This window comes from Hirundo rustica, chromosome 1, assembly GCF_015227805.2.
Source record: "Hirundo rustica isolate bHirRus1 chromosome 1, bHirRus1.pri.v3, whole genome shotgun sequence".
Classification (NCBI taxonomy): Eukaryota; Metazoa; Chordata; class Aves; order Passeriformes; family Hirundinidae; genus Hirundo; species Hirundo rustica.
This window is the reverse complement of record NC_053450.1, coordinates 24494955-24515277: the sequence shown is the minus strand read 5'-3', so window position 1 is coordinate 24515277 and position 20323 is coordinate 24494955. Positions and strand designations below refer to the sequence as shown.

General features: G+C 39.1%; 1 protein-coding gene and 1 long non-coding RNA gene across 3 annotated transcripts in view; both read right to left on the bottom strand.

Annotated features, from left to right (window-relative positions):
* TRIQK (triple QxxK/R motif containing) overlaps positions 1–20022 on the bottom strand; it is a 60582-nt gene extending 40560 nt beyond the window's left edge. Inside the window, exons 1-2 of one of the 2 annotated variants that reach the window (XM_040065957.2) lie at positions 19934–20022; positions 2596–2676 (exon numbers count right to left, since the gene is read on the bottom strand). In XM_040065957.2, the coding sequence (XP_039921891.1) occupies positions 2596–2656 (61 nt within the window). In that variant the 5' untranslated portion in view covers positions 2657–2676; positions 19934–20022. Of the gene's footprint in view, positions 1–2595; positions 2677–2897; positions 3039–19933 lie in introns of those variants that run through there. The other variant, XM_040065966.1, reaches the window with a different exon arrangement.
* On the bottom strand, positions 116–2174 carry LOC120763898 (uncharacterized). The gene is made up of 4 exons (XR_005704145.1): positions 2044–2174; positions 948–1488; positions 537–618; positions 116–280 (listed from the first exon to the last, which is right to left on the bottom strand). It is a non-coding gene; the product is annotated as an uncharacterized LOC120763898 (long non-coding RNA).
* Positions 20023–20323: the final 301 nt, after the last annotated feature.

Below are 20323 nucleotides of genomic sequence, written 5' to 3'. Positions count from 1 at the left end.
AATATTTGAAAAGAGGGTGCAAAGAGGACGGAGCCAGGCTCTTCTCAGTGATGCCCTGTCACAGGACTAGAAGCAATGGGCACACACAGAAACATGTAAGAAAAACACCTTCTATTTCTAGGATAGTCAAGCACAGGAAGATAGGTTGTGGAGTTCCTGTCCTTGGAGATATTTAAAAGCCTTTTGAACACTGTTCTGGGCAACAAGTTCTAAGTGGCCCTGCTTGAGCAGGGCAGATGGATGAGATGACCTCCACTGGTCCATGTCAACCTTAACCATCCTGTAAAAAATGGATGAATTATTACAGTTATGCAAAACTATATAAGAATAAAAATATCAAGAAGTAATGACAAAAAACCCCCACAACACCACTTTTATATTCATTAGGGCAATATTGGATGATATTTGTCAATAATACAGATATTTGTCCTGTAACACACCTAAAAACATAATGAGACTAGAGGGCTCATTGCACCAAACTCAGCAACCAGGCTTAAAGATAGCCCAAAAGGGTTACACATAAAACTCAAACACACCTGCAAAACTTTCATTAAGTTCAGAGAACTGATTTCCACCGGCATACTCTATAGCAGTATCAGCAAATGACCAGAGTGGGAGCTGAAACAACAATTATCAGAGCAAAAGGCAGAGCAGTCTATTTGTACTCTCTGTCCTCTAAGGAGTATTACAACCACAGAAACACCTCCTAGGTTATATAATTTATTTGCCTGCCAGCATGACATTCTTCCCTACAATATTTTTTAACACTTGCTTTCGCCAGGTTAAGAGCAATGTGTTGCATCTAAAGAAAATGAGATAATGAACCCCCTCCATATTCTGCAGTACCCAATGGATGATGATGATGCTGCAGTGTATAACAGGGAAGGTGCCAAAATGTTCAGACAACACACCAGGCCAAAACTGCCAAGTCAGCAACATAACAGCACCTTTGAGCGCTGGATCCAGTACTAATACTCCTAGCACCTCGCTAATAGCACAGTGTCCTCTCCCCTGCTCAAGGCACAGCTGATCAGTCCTGGCATCTCACAGCTTTGAGAAGTTCAGCTGTGCCACGCAGCAGTCATGTGCATGAAACAGCACAAGCTGTGAAAGAGTGGGAGGTAATTATTTGAGCATCCTACTTAAATAAAGCTTTACACCTGCCCTAGTCTCTCCAGGTATCCGGCTGACCACCACACTTTCACCCTGCAGGGGATTTCAAAAAACAACTCCAACCATGGTCACCTGAAAGTGTTCACAAAAAATCCCCCAAAAGACAATCTAAAGGTAGTGGTTGAAAAACAAGGGTAGAAATACCAAAAAAGCTGATACAATTATCCTCTATCCAAGCACCCAGTTACATAGGAAGAATTGTCCCAAAAACAAGCTGCAGGGCTCCTATTTTTCACCAAACACACTTGGGTGAAATATTTGTGGTGTCATCTTCTACTGCGTAACAGTTTCCTTGCAAGGTTTTCTAGACAAAACCTAAAAAATCCAAAAGCAGAGAGTTCATATTTTATAACATTTTTCTGTTGTATCTTCCATCCAAAAAGGCAGTCACAAGCTTTCAGCCATGTTTCTCATAGAATGATCCTAGGAAATCAGCCACACAAACTGCCCAAGATTAGCAAACATAGACAACTCCCTACCTATCTAAAACAAATAAAATACAAAATAATCCCTTACTTACAACTTGATGAGAAGTTGAGAAGACCACAAAACAATTATATTAAAATAATCAGGCAGCACTTAAAAAAATTTAAGATATTACAAATATAAGACTGTTCACATAACTCTAGCTCTTTCACCATGAGAATGCACATTGTAAACAACCTTTTTTCCCCAGACACTTGTTGTTTTCTGCATATTTAAGCAGATGTGTGTGCTTAGCAACTGTAAAACAAAGTAATTTACTTAAATAACTGAGTACAGATGAAGGTACTTAATCTTATATATAAACTTTCAAAATACTGTGACTCTTTTATATTATTTAACATACAGAGATAGAATCTTCATATACGGATTTCAAAAATAACTCACCTTTGCATTTAAGCAAAGAAAGAGGGATTTGCATTTGCTATGTAAGTACCTACGTGAAGGTACATGTGTGCCTGGACATACTTTGTATCCATGTTACCTACATATGTACTCGGTAAGTAGAGAAAAAGTCCTAAGGAAAAAAATTAACATGTTTAAAATATCCATTAGTGTGACAGTAAACACAGTTATACAATGCAAAGGTCTGTAACACTCAATGTATCAAAAATTGTTATGAATGACAAAAGTTATCTTGTTAGAAATGCCCATATATGAAATTAGAGACAAAGAGGAAAATCAGCAAAGTTCCAGCAGTTCAGAAATACTGTGAAGCCACTTCACTGCAACATTTCATTAGTGCTTCCAAACACACAGCATATACTTTATCTAAATTCGCTCAAAATAAGGTCTTCATAAAGGCGAATGAATTACTCAGCAGAATATACAAAATTACATTTTTGAATGCTACATTTTGTTACACTAGTGGACCTCGCTGGGAAAAAAAAATAATTTGTTTTTATTTTAAGCACATAAATTTTTCTTTCAAACTCTTACCTATTTGTTTCCTGTACTGGTCAACAGGAGTCCTTGATGTAGAGGCATCTTTTCTACCCATTGTTTTCAATCCAAAAATCACTGTCAGTATCAGGAAAAAAAAAAACCAAAAAAACAAACACAACCACAATATTATTCCTAAATAAATTACTAACAAAATCAATTGCTTATAACATCAGAATAACGGTAACAAGCAACATTTACATGATTGTACACAAAAACATAAGCCTTCCCAGAGTACAATGAGACACTGGAGTTAATCATCACTATTCTGAAGACTATTAGACACATTCTAAACATACCTTTTTCTCTATTGCATGTATTAACATTACAGAATGCCTGCTAGTTTGAATGGAAATAAAGAAAAAAGAAAGGATTTAAACTGATTGCACTGTAATTCAGCATTTGGTACCACTGAATCACATTCCCATACAATTTATTTCTTCAGTAAGCCAGGGAATGAATGTATTGTGAGCTGCTTCCATTACTGAAAATACATTTATACCACACACAGGAGTTGGAGGCAGGACTAGGCTGTGTGCATCCACAGGTGAAACTGCTCAGGAAACCCACTTGCAGATGCAGCCCTCCAGCCACCTTGAGAAAAGAGAGGAGCAGATACCACAGCAACCCCACACTCTCCTATCTTCCTGCCATGGGCTCTAGATATCTGTGAATGAAAAGGAAGGAAGTGGAGAACAAAAACAGAGCTGGGGCTGTATGCATTTTACACCTCTCGGGCATGGTAGCGATAGTTAAAACCACCCATCCCGACTCTTGAATGGGATTCTCATGTTGCACAGTCATGTTGCACACCTCCTTCCTCACAATGAGGGGACACTAGGGGTGCACAAGGAACTGCATAATCATCCATACAAAGATGTTCTTTCTGGTATATTGGTGCTTCCACACCATTCATGTAACTGAAAAGCATCATCTGAACAAATTCTAGCAAATTCCTGACGTATCTTTTAACATGCAAAACCTTATGGTTTCATGTTCATCCCTCACAGGGCTGCCACTCGAGTGGTAGATTCTACAAACATGCTCATTTCATGCTCTTTTTCCCTGGTTAAGAAATAACTGGCTGTTACAGTAATGCTTATTGATCAAAACACTGGGAATGAACCATTTTGGCTGGGCTGAAGACATTACTTGCCATGGTGATGATAACCCCACCATCTGACTGCCTCTACAACACAAGAGTCCCAACATCAACACCACTTCATGAGAGGACTAACGTTTTTGAGAAGTGTCAGATTTACTCTTCAAGCACAGAAGATGCACAGCAGCCAACTTCTGTCTCTTCCCAATTGGCCCTGGTGAGCACCATGCCAAGGGCAAACCTTGAATCATCCTGGGTAGCCACAAACCATGTGCAGATTGTGCACATATGGCTGTGGAGTAACTGCAAGAGTTGTACTTTTCTGTTAGGCATAACCAGCTGTGCTACAGCAAGACGAGCGTCCCTGGTCGCTGCCAAGGCACGCTTTCTGGGAAGTGCAGCCCTGGAAGACACTGAGATGCCAAATCACGACCCAAAAAGCATGCCGTGGCACTGCTCAACACTACTGCCAGCATCCCAAATTTAAAGCATTCACCATTATTTTCTCCATAGCTTTAAACATGATTTAAAATACAGCTGCAGGAATTACACCCACTAGTTATTTGTGCATTTTAAAACCACAAAGTTTATTATTTTATATTTATCTATTCTACAGGAATTACTGGCATTTGACGTCAAGTGACAAATCCAGGCTCCTTTATTTTATTTCTGGGACACATGGCATATAATGAACTTGGATGCTCCAAAGTCAGCAACCTTTTTTAAAACGTACTCAGGAATAACAGCAAGGTAGAGAAGAGTACCACTAATAATCAGAACTGAAAATTCAATTATAGTGTTTGAATTTTTCCATACATTACTTTGGTTGAATTCAGAGAATACTCCCTTTTTTATGTAAAACATGTTAGCAGTGAACTGTAATTCACTGGGTTGCATTTCTTTCCCCCTCTATTATGGTTCACAGAAATTCTCTAGACTGGGTTGCATTTCGTAACATTGACATCATAATAATTAGAATGGAAAAATAAAAGTACTGTTTGAACTTCCAGCTAATTGAGGAGGTAAAAGATACATTTTTACACTGCAAAACTAATTCTTGGCTTTTTTTTGCCACTGTTAAAAGACTGCTTTGACTGGCCTTTTGCAATTTCCAGTCTACTAATGGTTTATAATAAAACATCAGCTGTGAAAGATGCTTGCAGTTTTAGCAATGCAAATAAAACAGAAGAAAATACAGCCAAAAATTATCTCCTGACTTAAAATAAGCCACAGAGATACTCGCGTTTGCCTGTGTGGCTCAGAGTCACCGACTAGCATCTAGAACCTCAAACCTCGAGTCCCCTTTGTTCTTCAAAGGGATGCAGCAATCATCATTCATTCCCACTGCTTTGATGTTTACATAGCAAATGCTTGAGAAACCCACAGAGACACTGGCACACAGAGCCCAGTGTCTAATAAGACAGCTATTTGCATAGAAGATCAGCCACAATTTAGAATGCATTGTGATAGATGTGGAAAGAGAACAACAGATCTGTATTAGCATGTACGTTAGATTGTTTTCACAATTTAATTCCTTGGGGACTAAGGCTCATCATCTTCTCTTGTAAAGAATCCCACATTCCCCAAAGAGGCAACTTGCCATGAGCTAGACTTAAACTAAAATATGGATTAATAAGAGGTAGTATTTATTATTTATGAATCTTGCTGTAGGAGCGGTTTTCAATACAACTTTCCAACCATTGCCTGATAAAGAAAAAGCCTGAAACCTCTGTGAGTTACAAAACTAATTCTCTCCATTTAAAATAGGAATAGTCATCCTACAATAATTGGTCATCTTTACTGTAGAAGACATTTACATCCAGGTCTCTGACCCTTTTGCTGCTTCTGACATCAGCAAATGGAGGATCTGGCTTCCGCCTTTCTTCGCCAAACCAAAGAGATAGGCAGCATGCCATACTGCATGCATCCCAAGCAGCCTTCAAGTCCCTGGAGTTTTAATGACTACATAACCATTTAAAAACACTTGTAAAGGAGTTTGTCACTGCTCCTTTTCCTGGCTACTGAAAATACTTGAAAAGGAATTTTAGATAACATGAAAGCAATGTGAGCTGTCCTGAACTTTCAAGCTTTTGTGGTTTTAAGGAAAAAAAGCAAGACTCCAATGAGTGATTTTTTTTTATTATTTATTTCTGGTTCAGAGATACTGCAAGATTAAAATCTTTGTTTTTGTGATACCCTTCACTATTTTTTCACCACCTTTGCCTTCCCCTCTAGTAATCCACCTTTGAAAGTTACACACTCAGAAAAACACATGACTTTGTTTTTCTCTTCTTTTATTCCTAAGCAGTGGCTGTTAATGATTAAAACAGTTAATAAATTGCTTATTATCACCTCTAACTGTCAATAGCATTTTGTGAGATTAAAATAGGTCCTAAATGTCCATTCAAGGTCTGGCTACACTTTAAATCCCTATTCACTGTTCTTGATGTATACATAGCATCTTCTACACCAATTAAATAAAAAATAAAATTGAAGCAATTACTTTAATGAAATATAAACTTACAATGAATGACTTTAGAAATACTAATAAAAAATGAGAATAGGATCTATATATTCTAAGATTGCACTTTGTACACTACTGGTGTGATACAAATGATCAATAAGAGTGTAAGCCTGAAAACGTAAATCAGTGAATACTCAAAAGACGTGCATATCTGCATGTGTGCGATCCCTCTTAGCAGTGATATTTGATGGCAGGTCTGCACTCTTCAACAGCAGGTTGCCTAAATATTAACAGTGGGCACATTAAAGAAACAATCAATGAAATTACTGGTTTTCTAGATGAAATATAGTTAGTCAGCTGAGAGAAAAGCAAGTAAAACTTCAGGACAGAAAAGAGCCACAACAGAATGTAAAGCTACCGGACCAAGTCTTTGGAATCTGTATATATGCGGAAGTTCGTCATCTTTAATTGGAAATAGATATCTACCTTAAATGTAACTCCTTTTTTGTTTGCTTTGTTGGATGTAATGCAGGTTGATCATCTGAAGTCATACGTCAAGTGGTTTTTAACATGATTCAAAGATGATATGAAAACTTACTGGTATCATTGAAGGAACTGGTCTTCTCCCAGTTAACTCCATAGCTGATAGTTTAATAACTAATGGATATCAAAATATTTACAAGTTACAAGAGTGCAAAACTAGCCTTTTATCCACCTCAGGTAAAACTCAAGGAGTACATCAGATCATCTGCAAACATCAAGTTATCCCAAAGAACCAGCAGCACTACATTTAAAGTGGGAAGCCATCTGCATGTAGGTATTTTGGAAATTGTTGCTGCTGGTTATTATAACTGGCTTTTTTCTTTGGTAGTAATGCTGAAGTACATAACTAAAGTCTGTCTACACAGCAGTGGAAGCAGCCTGCAGCCAAAATTGTTAAAATAATGTAGATTAATTATTTAACCATACTGTAGCAAATAAAAAGAATTATAAAATCTTTACTACTATTACTACCTTAAAAAAACTTCTACAAACAAAATACATTCATGTTCTTTTGGAAAGCCTTACAGTAGTCTTCCATTCCTCTGGAAATTCTCTCTCAAAGAACAAGACTATTCCTTCAAAGGAAAGAGTCCCCTGCCTATGGTGCTTCTTGCAGAATCTATCTCTGCTTTATCTGGGGATTTATTTATTTTTTGGTTAATAAAAGGAATGTAATACTTATTTACTTAATTTAAGCTTGAAAGCAGCAGAGGTGATTTAAATTTAATTAAATTTAGGAAAATGAATCAAAAACACAGGATCCATAACTCCAGTCAGAACAGATATTAAAATAATTTCAACGTTCTACACAAGGACAACGAACACTGTACCACATGCCAAGATTCAAACGATATAGGAACTACAACTTTTACTCAGACAAATAGCAGGCTGTTTCATAGCTTCATGTAAGCACTAGGAACAAAACACACATTGTTACTTACAATTAGTACCCTCTGCACTTAAGGGAAAGGAGCTGCTCTGCAGTTTTTTAATACCCACAAACTGCATGAAATTAGCTCTGCATGTATTTAACAAAAGTAATAAACAGGTAATAGTTCATAGGAATTTTGAGCATATTCTCATCAATGTTTCAAAATCCTAAGGCAATATACTCCAAAAAACTAATTTTATCAACAAGCCAGATTAGTTCCACTAAATTTCAGGAACGTAACTGAGACACACAAGCTACACAGCAGGCCATCTCCACTCCCTTTGTAATGGGTGGAGAAAGAAATGTAATGGTTAGGAATTCAAATCACCTCTGGCAATCTTGCTTTCCTGTCATGTTCCTAAACCTCCTCAGAGTGCCTAAAACTTGGTGGGATTATTTACACCCAAATATTTGCATTTTCTTGTCTAGTGAAAAGTCTACATGATTTTGCTAAACATAAAATGTTTTTAAACATCTCAAGGGCTGAAAAAGATTATCCTTAAATGTACTCACAGCTAGGAAAAGAGTGAAAATTTCAAGGATGGCAAAACCTGAATAAGATTTTTTGAAAGGACTTCATATTTATGTAAAATTGCTTTCTTAAGCAAAAACAGAGCATTAAAAACGTTAAAAGGAGCCTTCCATTCCTAGAAGAGTAGTTTGTCTCTGCTTCTACAGGATAAAAACGTAGTCAGCCCAAACACACTTATAAAAGCACTACTTACACAGAAGAGATCTATTTAGCAATTGATGTCATTCTTGTTATAAAATAGTAGGAAATTTTGCAGAAGAATATTCCTAACTGTAGTGATTCCATGCACCTTACATTTAGTTTTCCTTAGTGTTATGCCTTCAGAACAATATTTCCTACTTACTTCAGAGATCAGTAGAGCTACAGCATGTGTGAAACATATATTCAATTAAATATGAAGATAGATATTCATCTGAGCAAATTTAAAATTCCAAATGTTCAAAGAGGAACTTTCTTCACCCCCCCCCATTTTTATGAATCCATGATGGCACTGATGTGTCAAGAAAATATCCTTAAAGAAGTTCACGAAGGAAAAAAACCATACATGTGCTTCATTTCTGCCTTACCAAACAGTTCAAAACGTAGTACTTCACAGAAGGAAGAGTAATCTCTACTAAAGGCAAAATTACACAGTAAATGACACTATATGCAATATTTCAGAGTAACATTCTTCAAAATAACAGAATCTATCTAAACATTTTTGGGGTGAGTGGGAAGGACATGGGACTATGGCAGAAATCAGAGCTAAAAAGGGTAGAAGGAGAAGACATCCAGACCACCCCACTGCCCAGCAGCAGATCCACCAAGGATGGATACAGCTCTCATGGGAGTGCCTGCAGATGCTGTATGGACACAGCTCTCTGCCTCAAGAGTTAAAAGTTCATTGTGTCAGGAGCAACAATGCGAAACTATTATTTGTTCTGTCTCAGTAACTGACGCATCAGCAGAGGACATTTTTACAGTTCCGTTAAATTCCAGCAATTTTACTCCCTCTTTGATTCCTGCTAAATACCCCTTCAGCACACATTTCCTTTGACAAAGCAGGGACGGACTTAAATAACAGGTATGAAGCTAGAGGTCAAACACCTTAAATTTCAAAACCAGCTAAGTCTGACTAAGCACGTCACTTCCAGTAAGTTATGAAATTGCTATTCTTAAATTCAATAGAGTCCCATATGGTCTACCAAAGTCTTACTCCAAAATCTCGGAGACTCTGTTTTGCCCTCCTAGGTGTTACAGCAAGGAAAGAGTGACTTCTTTCCCTTCTTTAAATGAGAAATTAGGCCCTCTATTCTCCCCTCTTTAGTTTTGGGAACTGACAAAAATTCCACTTTTCCTAAATGCTAACTCTTTCCTGGGACTGCCACAAGCCATGGCCTTGCTATAAGCCTGAATGCTTTAATTATATAGACTTGTTAATTTCTCATTTGTAGATTTTTAAGCTTAGGCTCACTTTTGATGGAAATGAAATTCTGATTTCTTCCTCAAATGAGAAGAAGTATTTAGGGATTATCCTCTCCTTTAGTATATCCATCTTAAACTAAAGCTCTCAACCATCCAGAGAACAGTGTTTCAAAAAGTTTTCAGTACTGCAAAATGGGATAATGACCTTTATTGAAAATAAATCTTGTAACTTCTAAAGTTATTCACACACACACAAAAATTGGAACAGGTAGCAAATTTCATATTTATCACGCTTTTGTTTCTATGGTGCCTTTCTTTTCACTTGCCTTACCTAAAGACTGTTAAAAACATAAAATTTCTGAGTAAATTATTTAAAAACTGGAATTGTTTTTTTGAAGTAATATATCAAAACAAGACAATTTGAAACTACAGCAATTGTTCCTTTCTTTTCATGCTCTCACACTGTTTATAAGAAAACCCCCAAACGTTAAAGTATGTGAGGCTAAGTCTCAGTTTTTCTCTATTAATTCTAATACTGTTACTCACTTGCCTTGAATGTGTCTATCATTCAAGCAGAAACCTAACTCTCAGCAAATAAAATTATCTTAAGAACTGAAAACCAGAAGAGAAAACAGCCACAAATACACCATGTAGGCCCAAAGCTGGGAGGCAGACAAATGTGCCCCTCTGTAACATATTTCACTGTAGTATAACACAACGTTCCATCACACAATTTCAAGTCATAATATTGCAAAAATTGGTCACTGCGTTTACAGCCTAAGGACTGCTTCCCTTCTTACCCTGAGCAAGCCTGCAAAAGTTGAAAGCAACTCTACAAATGACAGCAGCAAATAATACTTCAGTCCACATAAACCTAATTGTAACACTTAGCAAAACTGAATTATTAGTTCCATTATTAAACTTGGTGTTCAAAAGGACTTAAAGGGTAATCTCTCCGTCCAGCATTCAGAACAAATGTGCATTTTTTCCTTTCTCTGAAGCTACTGCAGCTCAATAAGTATTAAATAGGCTGATCTAAGAATGAAGAAAAGTAGTTTTATGCCTTCCCCCCGCCCCCCCCCCCCCCACATGCTGTATTAGACATTCAGGAAAAAAAATCATCTAGTCTAGTCACCAGGCAAAGAAACATGAAGTGTAAGGAGATTTAATTTGCTGGCTTTTGTATTTATGTTCTCCTCCATTATTCAACATCTGATTAAAGACAGAGTAACCACAGAATCAATCAGGTTGGAAGAGATCAGAGTGGGTCATCTGGTCCAACATGCCTGATCAAGCAGTCTTCCTAGAACACGTGGCACAGGACTGCATCCAGATGCAGACCTTCCCCATAAAGATCAGAGCAAAAAGCTGGCATGCATTCCTTCAGCCTTAACGCAATACATCTTTTTGGCACGTTCTTGCTTTAAAATTTAGACGAAAACCAGTAGATAACCAGTAGCTAACTTAGTGTTAACAAATAAAATGTAAAGTTCAGCCCTACAACACTTAATAATGAGCCTAATAGTCAAGCTTAAGTGAACACAGACCCACAGATGTTAACAGCAGCATTTTCAAAACAAAGTCCTACTTGGTTTTGAAGGATTAGGCCATAACTGGGTGAAAAGTTTAATATGGAGTAAATAACATCAGCACAGTAGTTCCCAAAGTAGTTCAAAACAATAGGCCAAGCACACTCCCTGTAGATTTTATCTAAATTGCTCAAGGCTTGGCTCTCCTGAAAACTACCCAGAGATCCCATTAAAGGTAATGATTTTTAAGATAAAGAAGTAAGTAATAGCTTACATGATAACATCTCTTTGGGAGCTTTACGTTATATTTTGGGCAAAAAGGGGAGTAGAAGATCATTGATACCTATCTACAACCTGAACCTTGAACAAAGATTAAATTAAATGAATGGATCAAAATCAGGCTAAAACCTTTATATGCACCAAATGAAAAAATAAGCTTTGATAAAAATCAAAAAATCTGGTAAACTGTTTCCTTGACTCATTTTAAGGCAGAAACAATTGTAGAGTGCAGCTGGGAGGAAAGGCAGCAAAATGAAAAATTATCAACCAGCAGAAAAGTATCAGTTGAAATAGAATGTCATGTGACCAGATGAAGATTTGGGATTAAACCATTTGTGCAAATGACCATTTGTGCCATTTCCTGGCTCTTCCCACTAATGGGAAAAGGGTGGGAGGAGACTGCATCCTCATCTCCTCCCTCTGCCCCTGAACAGCATGCAGGTGTCTGTTTAAGAAGAGATTTTGCTTCAGGGCTCACTGTCCAGAAGAATGCCAAAAAATGCCTGAGTGCACCTCTCTAAGCACTAGGGGTGACCTGGGGTGACAAACCAGGAGAAGGGGCTTGCACATGCCCTTGGCTAGAGTCAAAGCAGAATGTGTGCTTCTGCCACAAAGTTTTATTAGGAGAAGGTGATTGCACTGCTGGAAACCTAGTGTTGTAGATGACACACAATGACAAAAAATCTTCTAGAGCATACAGTAAAATGAGTTCAGATTGGTTTTCTTAGGAACACAGCACCATCACAAGAAACTGCAGCTCTGTTCTCTTCCTGCTACAATTGCCCAGTGTGGCTACTGCTGTACCAACAGCTCTATAGCTAAGTTTAAAAATTTAAGGAGAGCTGGGTAAACTCTGAAAACAAAGCTAAGCCCTCTTTTAGCTTTCAGATGATTTTATCACACGCACTCAGCTTTACAGCTGTCCAAATTGTTTCCACAGTGATCTACATATTTATTTTAATAAGGTTAGTAAATAAAAATGTGTAACAGTATAGTACAAGAGAAACACCCTTCCAGCTCTTCACTATTTCCAGCAATGACAGTGCATAAATGTGAAGGCTCAAAACCAGAGCCGGAAAGAGACAAGTTTTGTCAGAGTCATTGTCCTGAGCTTTTTCCTACACACATTATTCCCTCCCCTTCAAGGTCCCCTCAAGGTAGACTACATACTCTCTAGTGTCCTTCTATGGTCAGGATACAGAATTGAACCAAGCCTATACAATATATATTACTTATGCGCAATAAATGACAGAATACAAATGCTTTGAATTCCTTACTCTGCATATATGGCTATGTTTTAGTATGGCATCCACATTTACATCATAATTTCCAGGGGTCTATATAAACATGCATGAAGATAAACAGGCACTCTTCCCATGCAGAACTGGAAGAATTCACGCAGAAGTTTTGCTCTGTAAATTATTTCAGATGTATTTTAATGAAGCCATAAAAGATATTAGCAAGTGTGCTGGGAACTTTAGTTTTAAATTATTATGATCTGTTACTCTAACAGAAGTTATTGTTATTATTTAACCCCACTGGTGTACTTGAAATGAAAATAGTTTCAAGATTTTTTCAATAGGTTTTGTGTCTATAATAATTTTTCCAGAATACCATTCCTTTTTAGCCTGTTGGTCTCTAGCTTTGTATATACAAAAAGATACCAAATGAACCCAGGCTTTCAAATTATCCAATCTTTCAGAATAAAAAGTAAGCATCAATCTAAGAACATTTTATTAACCTTTTCACTCCAAATTACAGAAAGATTTATTCATAAATTAAATAGCATGTCAAAAAATTCCAAGCAAAGCAACACCCGCCCTTGCTTTTATAATTTCATGATTTCAGAAAAAAAAAAAAACCAAAAACAAACCAGTAAACTCTTAGTTGCTGCAATTCTTAGTAGTTCCATTAAAATAATACAAAATCGTTGAAAAAACATTCTTGAAAGCTTTCCATGTTGCATATATACACAACAAAACAGAAACAATTCTTTTCATGTCCTCTGCAAATGGAAGAAATTACAAATTCAGACAGATTCAGCATAGCCTTGCCTAGGACACTAAACAGTACATAGGAAGGCCTCTGCAGCAACCAGGTGGGAGGCAGAGCTAACAGAGTAAGACAGATGCGTGGTCAGAAACACCACGGCAAGCGTGAGCCCGACCTCAAACCCATCTCCTAAGGGCAGTTCTACTAACTGAACTAAGTCTGTGTCTTTGAGGACCTTCATCATGTTTTCAAATTTTTCAGGACATGTTTTCCACAGAAATAAAACTACATGCAACATTCTTGCACTGGTCTTATTATTCTTACCATGCTCCTACCTCTCCTTGGCAGCACCAGCCCTTGTTGACACTGCCCTGCACTTGAATCCCCTATTCTACAGGACCTTCCTCACAAACTTCTTAAGCCTTCCCTCAGCCACAACTCTACAAGACAAAAATTCTCCTTTCTGCACACACACCTAGCACCCCTTGTTCCTCGACACGTGCACACTAACTACATTCTAACAGACTCATGTTACCACAATCTCAGCCATGAGATGGCTTCATCCTTTCTTCATCAATCCAGCAATCACTGAACTATCCACCATTTGCCACTATTGACTGTATGTTTACGCACAGACAACTGACCAAAATGACGAGCGCATCACACCTGATGCAAAAACTGCGGAAAGTCCCCACAAGCTCTCAACCACTGACAGAGGCCTCCCAGCCATTACTTCTGTGTGCTGGCAGCTCACCAGCTCTTTATCCATTTTATTGTCACTGTACAGTTCTAATATTAAAATTAATTTTAGTTGAGCAACAGTAAATCAAGGACCTAACCAAATTTAAATGTTAGCTATATAAATACTGTGCTTTCAATTTGGCAGCCGAGACACAAAAATAAAACAAGTAATCCACTGCTTCAGGTTAACAATTTCCTTTTGGCAAGAGCCTAAGTAGTACAAAACTAGTCTAGCAGTAAAGTAAGTGATGCAATCTTAATTGGAGGCAATGTTACCAGCTCCTCAAACAATGAGAGAAACACACCGCCTTACTAAAACATTTCTAGAGCATATATATTACATGAAAGAAAGATCTATGGTTTTTAATACAAGCTTTTAGGCATGACTACTTTTAAAAGCAGGCAAAAGTCAGAGTTTAAGCAAAGATGGTGATATGGTAAAGCCAAGCTGGAAAATGCTCCTCTCACTGACTGGGTACAGTGACAAATTGAAAATATAGGTAATTTTAAAAAAAAAGTTTAAAACATGTTCAACTCAAAACTACAGAGGAGTCTCATCAACAACCTCTGGGTGTCTGAGAGGCTTTAAGACAACCCAGGTGCTTAATGTCCTGCCACAGTTTAGGAGGCAAAGGACAACAAAAGAGGGTATGTTCTGTGCCCAGGACCCAGGACCTGATTCCCAGCCTCCACATCAGCACACAGCACCCTAAAAGAAATGCGAAGGATTTCTTCGCATTTCAGGTGAAGGAACTGAACTGAGGTGCAGGAATTGCCAGCTCCTCCATCCAGACTGCAATCTGAGGGCGGGGAGAAGCGACCAGCTGGCACCATCTTAAACGACAGCATTTAAAGTTTCCAGAGTACATCTGTCAGAGCTGTTTGTGAATAAATCTCAGCATAAGAGTTTGTAGAATTGAGAACTTCATATGTACTATTACAATGAAAACACAATAGATAAAATCAAAAAAACCTACAAAGGCTGATTGATAATGAAAATGTGAGAGGGAATTATCAGGGGCAAACTTAACCTTTTCTTCATTTACACCACACAGCACAGCCAGGGAGAAAACAACTGAGACTTCAAAATCTACTACATTTTCAACCCTATCTGTTTCCCCAATATAAAAAACAGTCCATGACATAAAAGGTTATTATTTTGTTTCACAATTTGTTTTATTTCAATAGGAATACATGAGGATTAATTTAGCTTTCTGGTTAGACGCAACCAACTACAGATAATGCAACGTCATTTTTAATTTGCTGTCTTACCTAAGACTAGAAATAACAACATTAATAAGTGACAACTAACTTGTGTAGAAAATGGTGTGCTTCAGCTTGTTCTCTGGATTTCAATTTTCCAACTATCATTCCCAACACTAACCTACTGCCAACATTTGCTCTTTTCCCCTCTCACACTCGTCTTTTCTGCTGTGACTTCTCCACCGTAGGTTTCTGCTGTCAGAACAGTCTTTCCCTATTTAATCATTTTACCAGCTCAACATCTAGGCCTGGATTTCTACTTCACCCTTCCTTTCCCATCTCCAATCCTTTACAAACCCTTCTGGGTTTATATTGGCTAATTCATCAGCTTTTCTCCCCACTTCAGCCTCTTTTTGACTGTAAAACATACTGAGTGAAGGACGATGACAAGAACAATCACAACGCATGGATGAACACTATTTTGATGATGTATGAATTATATTTAAAACTGAAAAACATCTCAGGACACAATAAATGGTATTATGCAAAGCTCCACTGTATCACTGCAGTGTGTGTTTAGAAAGGCAGAATCCAAAAAATTATTAATGCAGATTTTTAGCCCTGTGGCTAAAAAAACGCAAGACAAATGAGAAACAAAGGAATTAGCACAGTCCATGTCAGGAATGCCTCAAGTATTTACTCAACTCACTGATTACAGGAGAATCTGCACGCAGCTAGTGATATAAAAGCACCTGGGATTCCGTGACATTTTCCCATGACCTTCAAACATAATTCTAAAGAATAAAAATGTATCAGGCTGTTGCAGATAATTCCACAATATTAAAGCTGCACTAATGCAAGTTCTATTTGAAAACACACATGCAAGAACTTATTATTCTTCCACAGCCATACCAGCGACCATCTATGTTTGTCATTACATCAAACAACAGCTCCTTCCTCTCCAGCAAACACCACAGTTTTTCTGGAACTAACTGTCCTCCTTATTTTCTTTTCCATAGGGGAAAAAAAATGTTACCTGCTTATTCTGTGTGTCAAAAAATACTCCAAGAATAAACCTGATTATTAAAGAGCTATAAGATACACTGTTTCTTCATCTCTACCAACCATACCACGAGGTACATGTTGTACATATTACTGCAATGATATATGAGATCATCAGGTTTGTTAGCTAAAAGCAGTTTCACTGGGCCTGTGATTGATAAACTATGGGACTATTAAAACATTAAAAATGTTAATCTTTGTAATAATCTCCTGAAAATTTTTTGTATTCATTTAAACCATGGATCATTTTAATATTTAATCATTGCAGACTTCACTTGGAATGAGGATAGCCGTTCACTGAAAAGCACTTCATTTTTTATTTTGAAAAATGATCAGCTAGTATTTATTCTGTAAATCTTTTCACATTTTTTCCTCAAGCAAAGTAAACCTGAAAGCAAATGAAAAAATTCACAAGAGCAGAAAAATTTAAGGCAGAGTTTGGGTCAGAAAACATTGACTTTCACACTTCTGTTTCCCAGGAGTAATTGCATTACAACAATAGTACTGTATGTGAGTTGGGGGGTGGGGGAGACTTCTACTGCAAATAGAAATCACTGGCTTCTTTGTCCACACCTTACACACATCTGCCTTGCATTCTCTTTATGTATCTCGTAACATGTAAACATAGTAATTCATTTTTTCTTCACAACAGAGTGAATCGGCTCCCTACAACATTAAACCGGTTAAAATTTTTTAACAGGCAACCAAATTTTGTAATATTAGCCCACTACTATCTTCTCCTATAATTCACAGCTTGCCTTGCTGAATGCAAACCTTAGATTAATATGGAAATATCCAAATGAAAAAATCCAACAACTTCCCTGTTATGATAAAAATCTCACATAAACTCTAAAACCCTAACTGCGATTAACAGTAACTATGACTGTATCTTGTCCTGACAGTATCAATTAATTTGGAAAGGTATTTAAGATTATCTAACCAAAACGAATTCATGGTCTAGAGAAACAAATCTCACAGAAAAATATAAGGACAGTATCTTCACTGCAAAAATATAATCCAAAGAAAACAACCATTGTCATATTTTCTACATAGGGTCTACTACAACTGATGTTTGCTGGAGCTACTTCCATAAAGTACACTGAGCTTCAGATGCCCTTTAGATCAGGCCATGGGAATCTGGCTGAAATATCTGAATTAAGTATATCCTAAAGATACTCCACAGATATTAATCTGAGTCAGTACCACAGATAAATATATTAGCTTACATGACTAGACTTCATTCTGTATTTTTGACCAATAGTGAGGCAGATTTTCAAACTGGCACACAAACTGGCTTCCTTATCTGGAGAGGCTGCAGTGTCTAACAGCAGTACAAAAGTACGAAATCCGGAACTGGTGGAAGTGAGTGTAGCATCTTTCAGTGCCTATAAACTTACTCTGAAGAGTTCAAATTCATAGGAAAAAAAACCCCACAACCAACAAAACAAAAACCAGTAACAAAGATACTGCCTTTACTCCTGATTTTATGAAGAAAGTACATATCTCATTGCATATTACCTTTTGCTAAAGTATGTTCTAAAGAAAAGACGTATGGGAAAATCCTGGTCATTCAATGTGATGCAGTAATAAACTCTGGAACTCAGTTGCTTGTATCTGAAATAGAAGGCATGGTCCTGTTTATATGACTTTACAAAAGCCACATACATGTCTTTGTACGAAACTCAATATAAGACTTAAAGCTAAATACACGTTAACAGGAATCTCTGCTTTAGTAATCTGATTTGAAGTAATCTTTCAAAACCTAGACGTCTGAAGAGCTCCCACATTTGCATTGAAAAAGTATTTTCTATACTGTTTTTGTAGCTAGAAAGTACTATTTCAAGCACAGTAAGAAAGCTGTTGTAGAATATTGTGGTTATCTCTTCTTAGCTGCATGAATCAAATTCAGAGAATTCCCAAGATTGTTGATGGACCTCTTGGGTGTCTCTACTTCCGCTCGTCTACTCCTGCTCAACCAGGTTTAGCTAGAAGACTACACTAAATTGTATCTGAGGTAGATTTACACCTTTCCAATTTCCACAATGACAGAAAAGAAGTCCTAGAAGGTAAGCGGTATTAATACAAGATGAAAGACAATCATGTCAACAAAAAAGCTGGCCAAGTTTCTCTTTAGGTGAGCAGACAAGCTGTTTTCTGAACAATGGTTTGTCCCCAGCCCATTTTGTACCAGAGTAAAGCGATTCAGCCAAGGATAACATGCCAAACAGCATTACCTAAGAAACAGTTCCATTTTCCTCAGATTTGGAGAATTTTGCATATCTCTTAAACATCTCTCTATACAGTTTTCCACTATATAAGCCACATATCAGTAACAAAGGCTGCATTAGAATTCAGTGTATCTTTAATAGCAGGTACCCTTCCATTCTGATTAGCTCCTTAGAAATGAGACAGGGCCCCAGCAGGAAGAAACTCAAAAACGATGACATGCAATTGAATTACTGAGTGTGAAGGTGTGTACTGTATATACAGCCCAATTACACCATAAGCTCTTTCAGAGGGGGCTTCTGATCCTACTACGATCTGTCCTTGTAACTGTGTGGGCTGATGGAAGGTGGAGCAGCTTGAGAGCCACATGAACAGCGTGGCAGAGAACCCCCTGCCAATACTTCACATTTAGAAGTTTTTTGCAGCTCACATATCGTCACATATTTCTGTCCAGGATTTTCAGAGCACAGGCATGACCAGAGCACTCTGCAGAGAACACAAAGGAGTCCAATGTACCCGGAACACATCACGCCTGTAAGGCAAACACAGCCAGCTCAACACTCCAGGTTGGATCAGATTTACTGCACACCCACAGCCAGCCGACCACATCCAGCAGCACTACACTGCACGTGGGAGGTCAGCATACACAGAGCAGCAGATTGTCCAGCTCCAGACACCCTAACACCTCACACAAAACGTGTTTTCACACACACACCAAGCCACACCACATGGGCCTGCAGCATGTGAGCAGTCGTGCTCACGGAAGAACACCGTGAGCTACCCTCCTATGGAGGCAACCGTGGCTTCGGCCAGCGCGGCTCCGCTGGCGTGCCCAGGCCAGGCCTCGAACACGGCCCCCACGAGGAGACACCGGCGAGAAGTTTATTTCCCTCCAATTTGACGGCCTGATGAGGGTTGTACTTCTCCGAGCACGGAAAAGCAGCCCTGGTAGTCGAGGGATCCCGGTACGGTGAAACAGAACACCGACCGCGGGGGACAGCGCACGCAGCACCGCAGCTATTCCCGCCCACGCCCAAAATGGCGGCGGAATCGCCGACCCTCTCCGACCCCAGCCGCTCCAGCCGCGGTTCGGGGGCGGGGCCGCCCGGACTGACAGCGCGCTCCGGCCAATCGCGGAGCCGCGCGCTTCCCGCCGGCCAATAGCAGGGCGGGTCCGCGGCGGTCAGCGGGCCGGCCGAGCTCGCCGCCGGAGCGAGCCCTCCCTGCCCGCGGGCCAATGGCGGCGCCCCCGCGGCGCGGGAGGGGCGGGGGCCGCTCGGGCCCGGCGGCCGCGGCCGCTCGCCCACCCCGGGACGCGGCGCGGTACCTCGGGCCGAGCGGCTGAGCTCCGCCTCCTCCCTCGCCGGGGCGACTTCCTGTGCTAGCGGGGCTCCCGCCACCTCCTGCCCGAGCGTCCCCGCCTCCCGGTCCCGCCCGCCGTGTCCCGGCCCCGCGGCTCCTGAGGTGGCTTTCGCTCGTCTGTGGTAGTCGAGTGTGTTGCAGGGTTTTCCGGGGAAGATGCTTTAGGGCAGGCTGAAAGCTCAGCCGCGGAATGTTTCAGCATGCCCCACTCACTGCTTACTTTTTACCATTGCATTTCTTGACTGTGCTAGAGATGTTGCTCCAGACTTGTAGAGCAAAAAAGCAATTAGCCGCTTTCATGATGTAGAATCACAGGATGGTTTGGGTTGGAAGGGCCCGTCAAAATCATCTAATT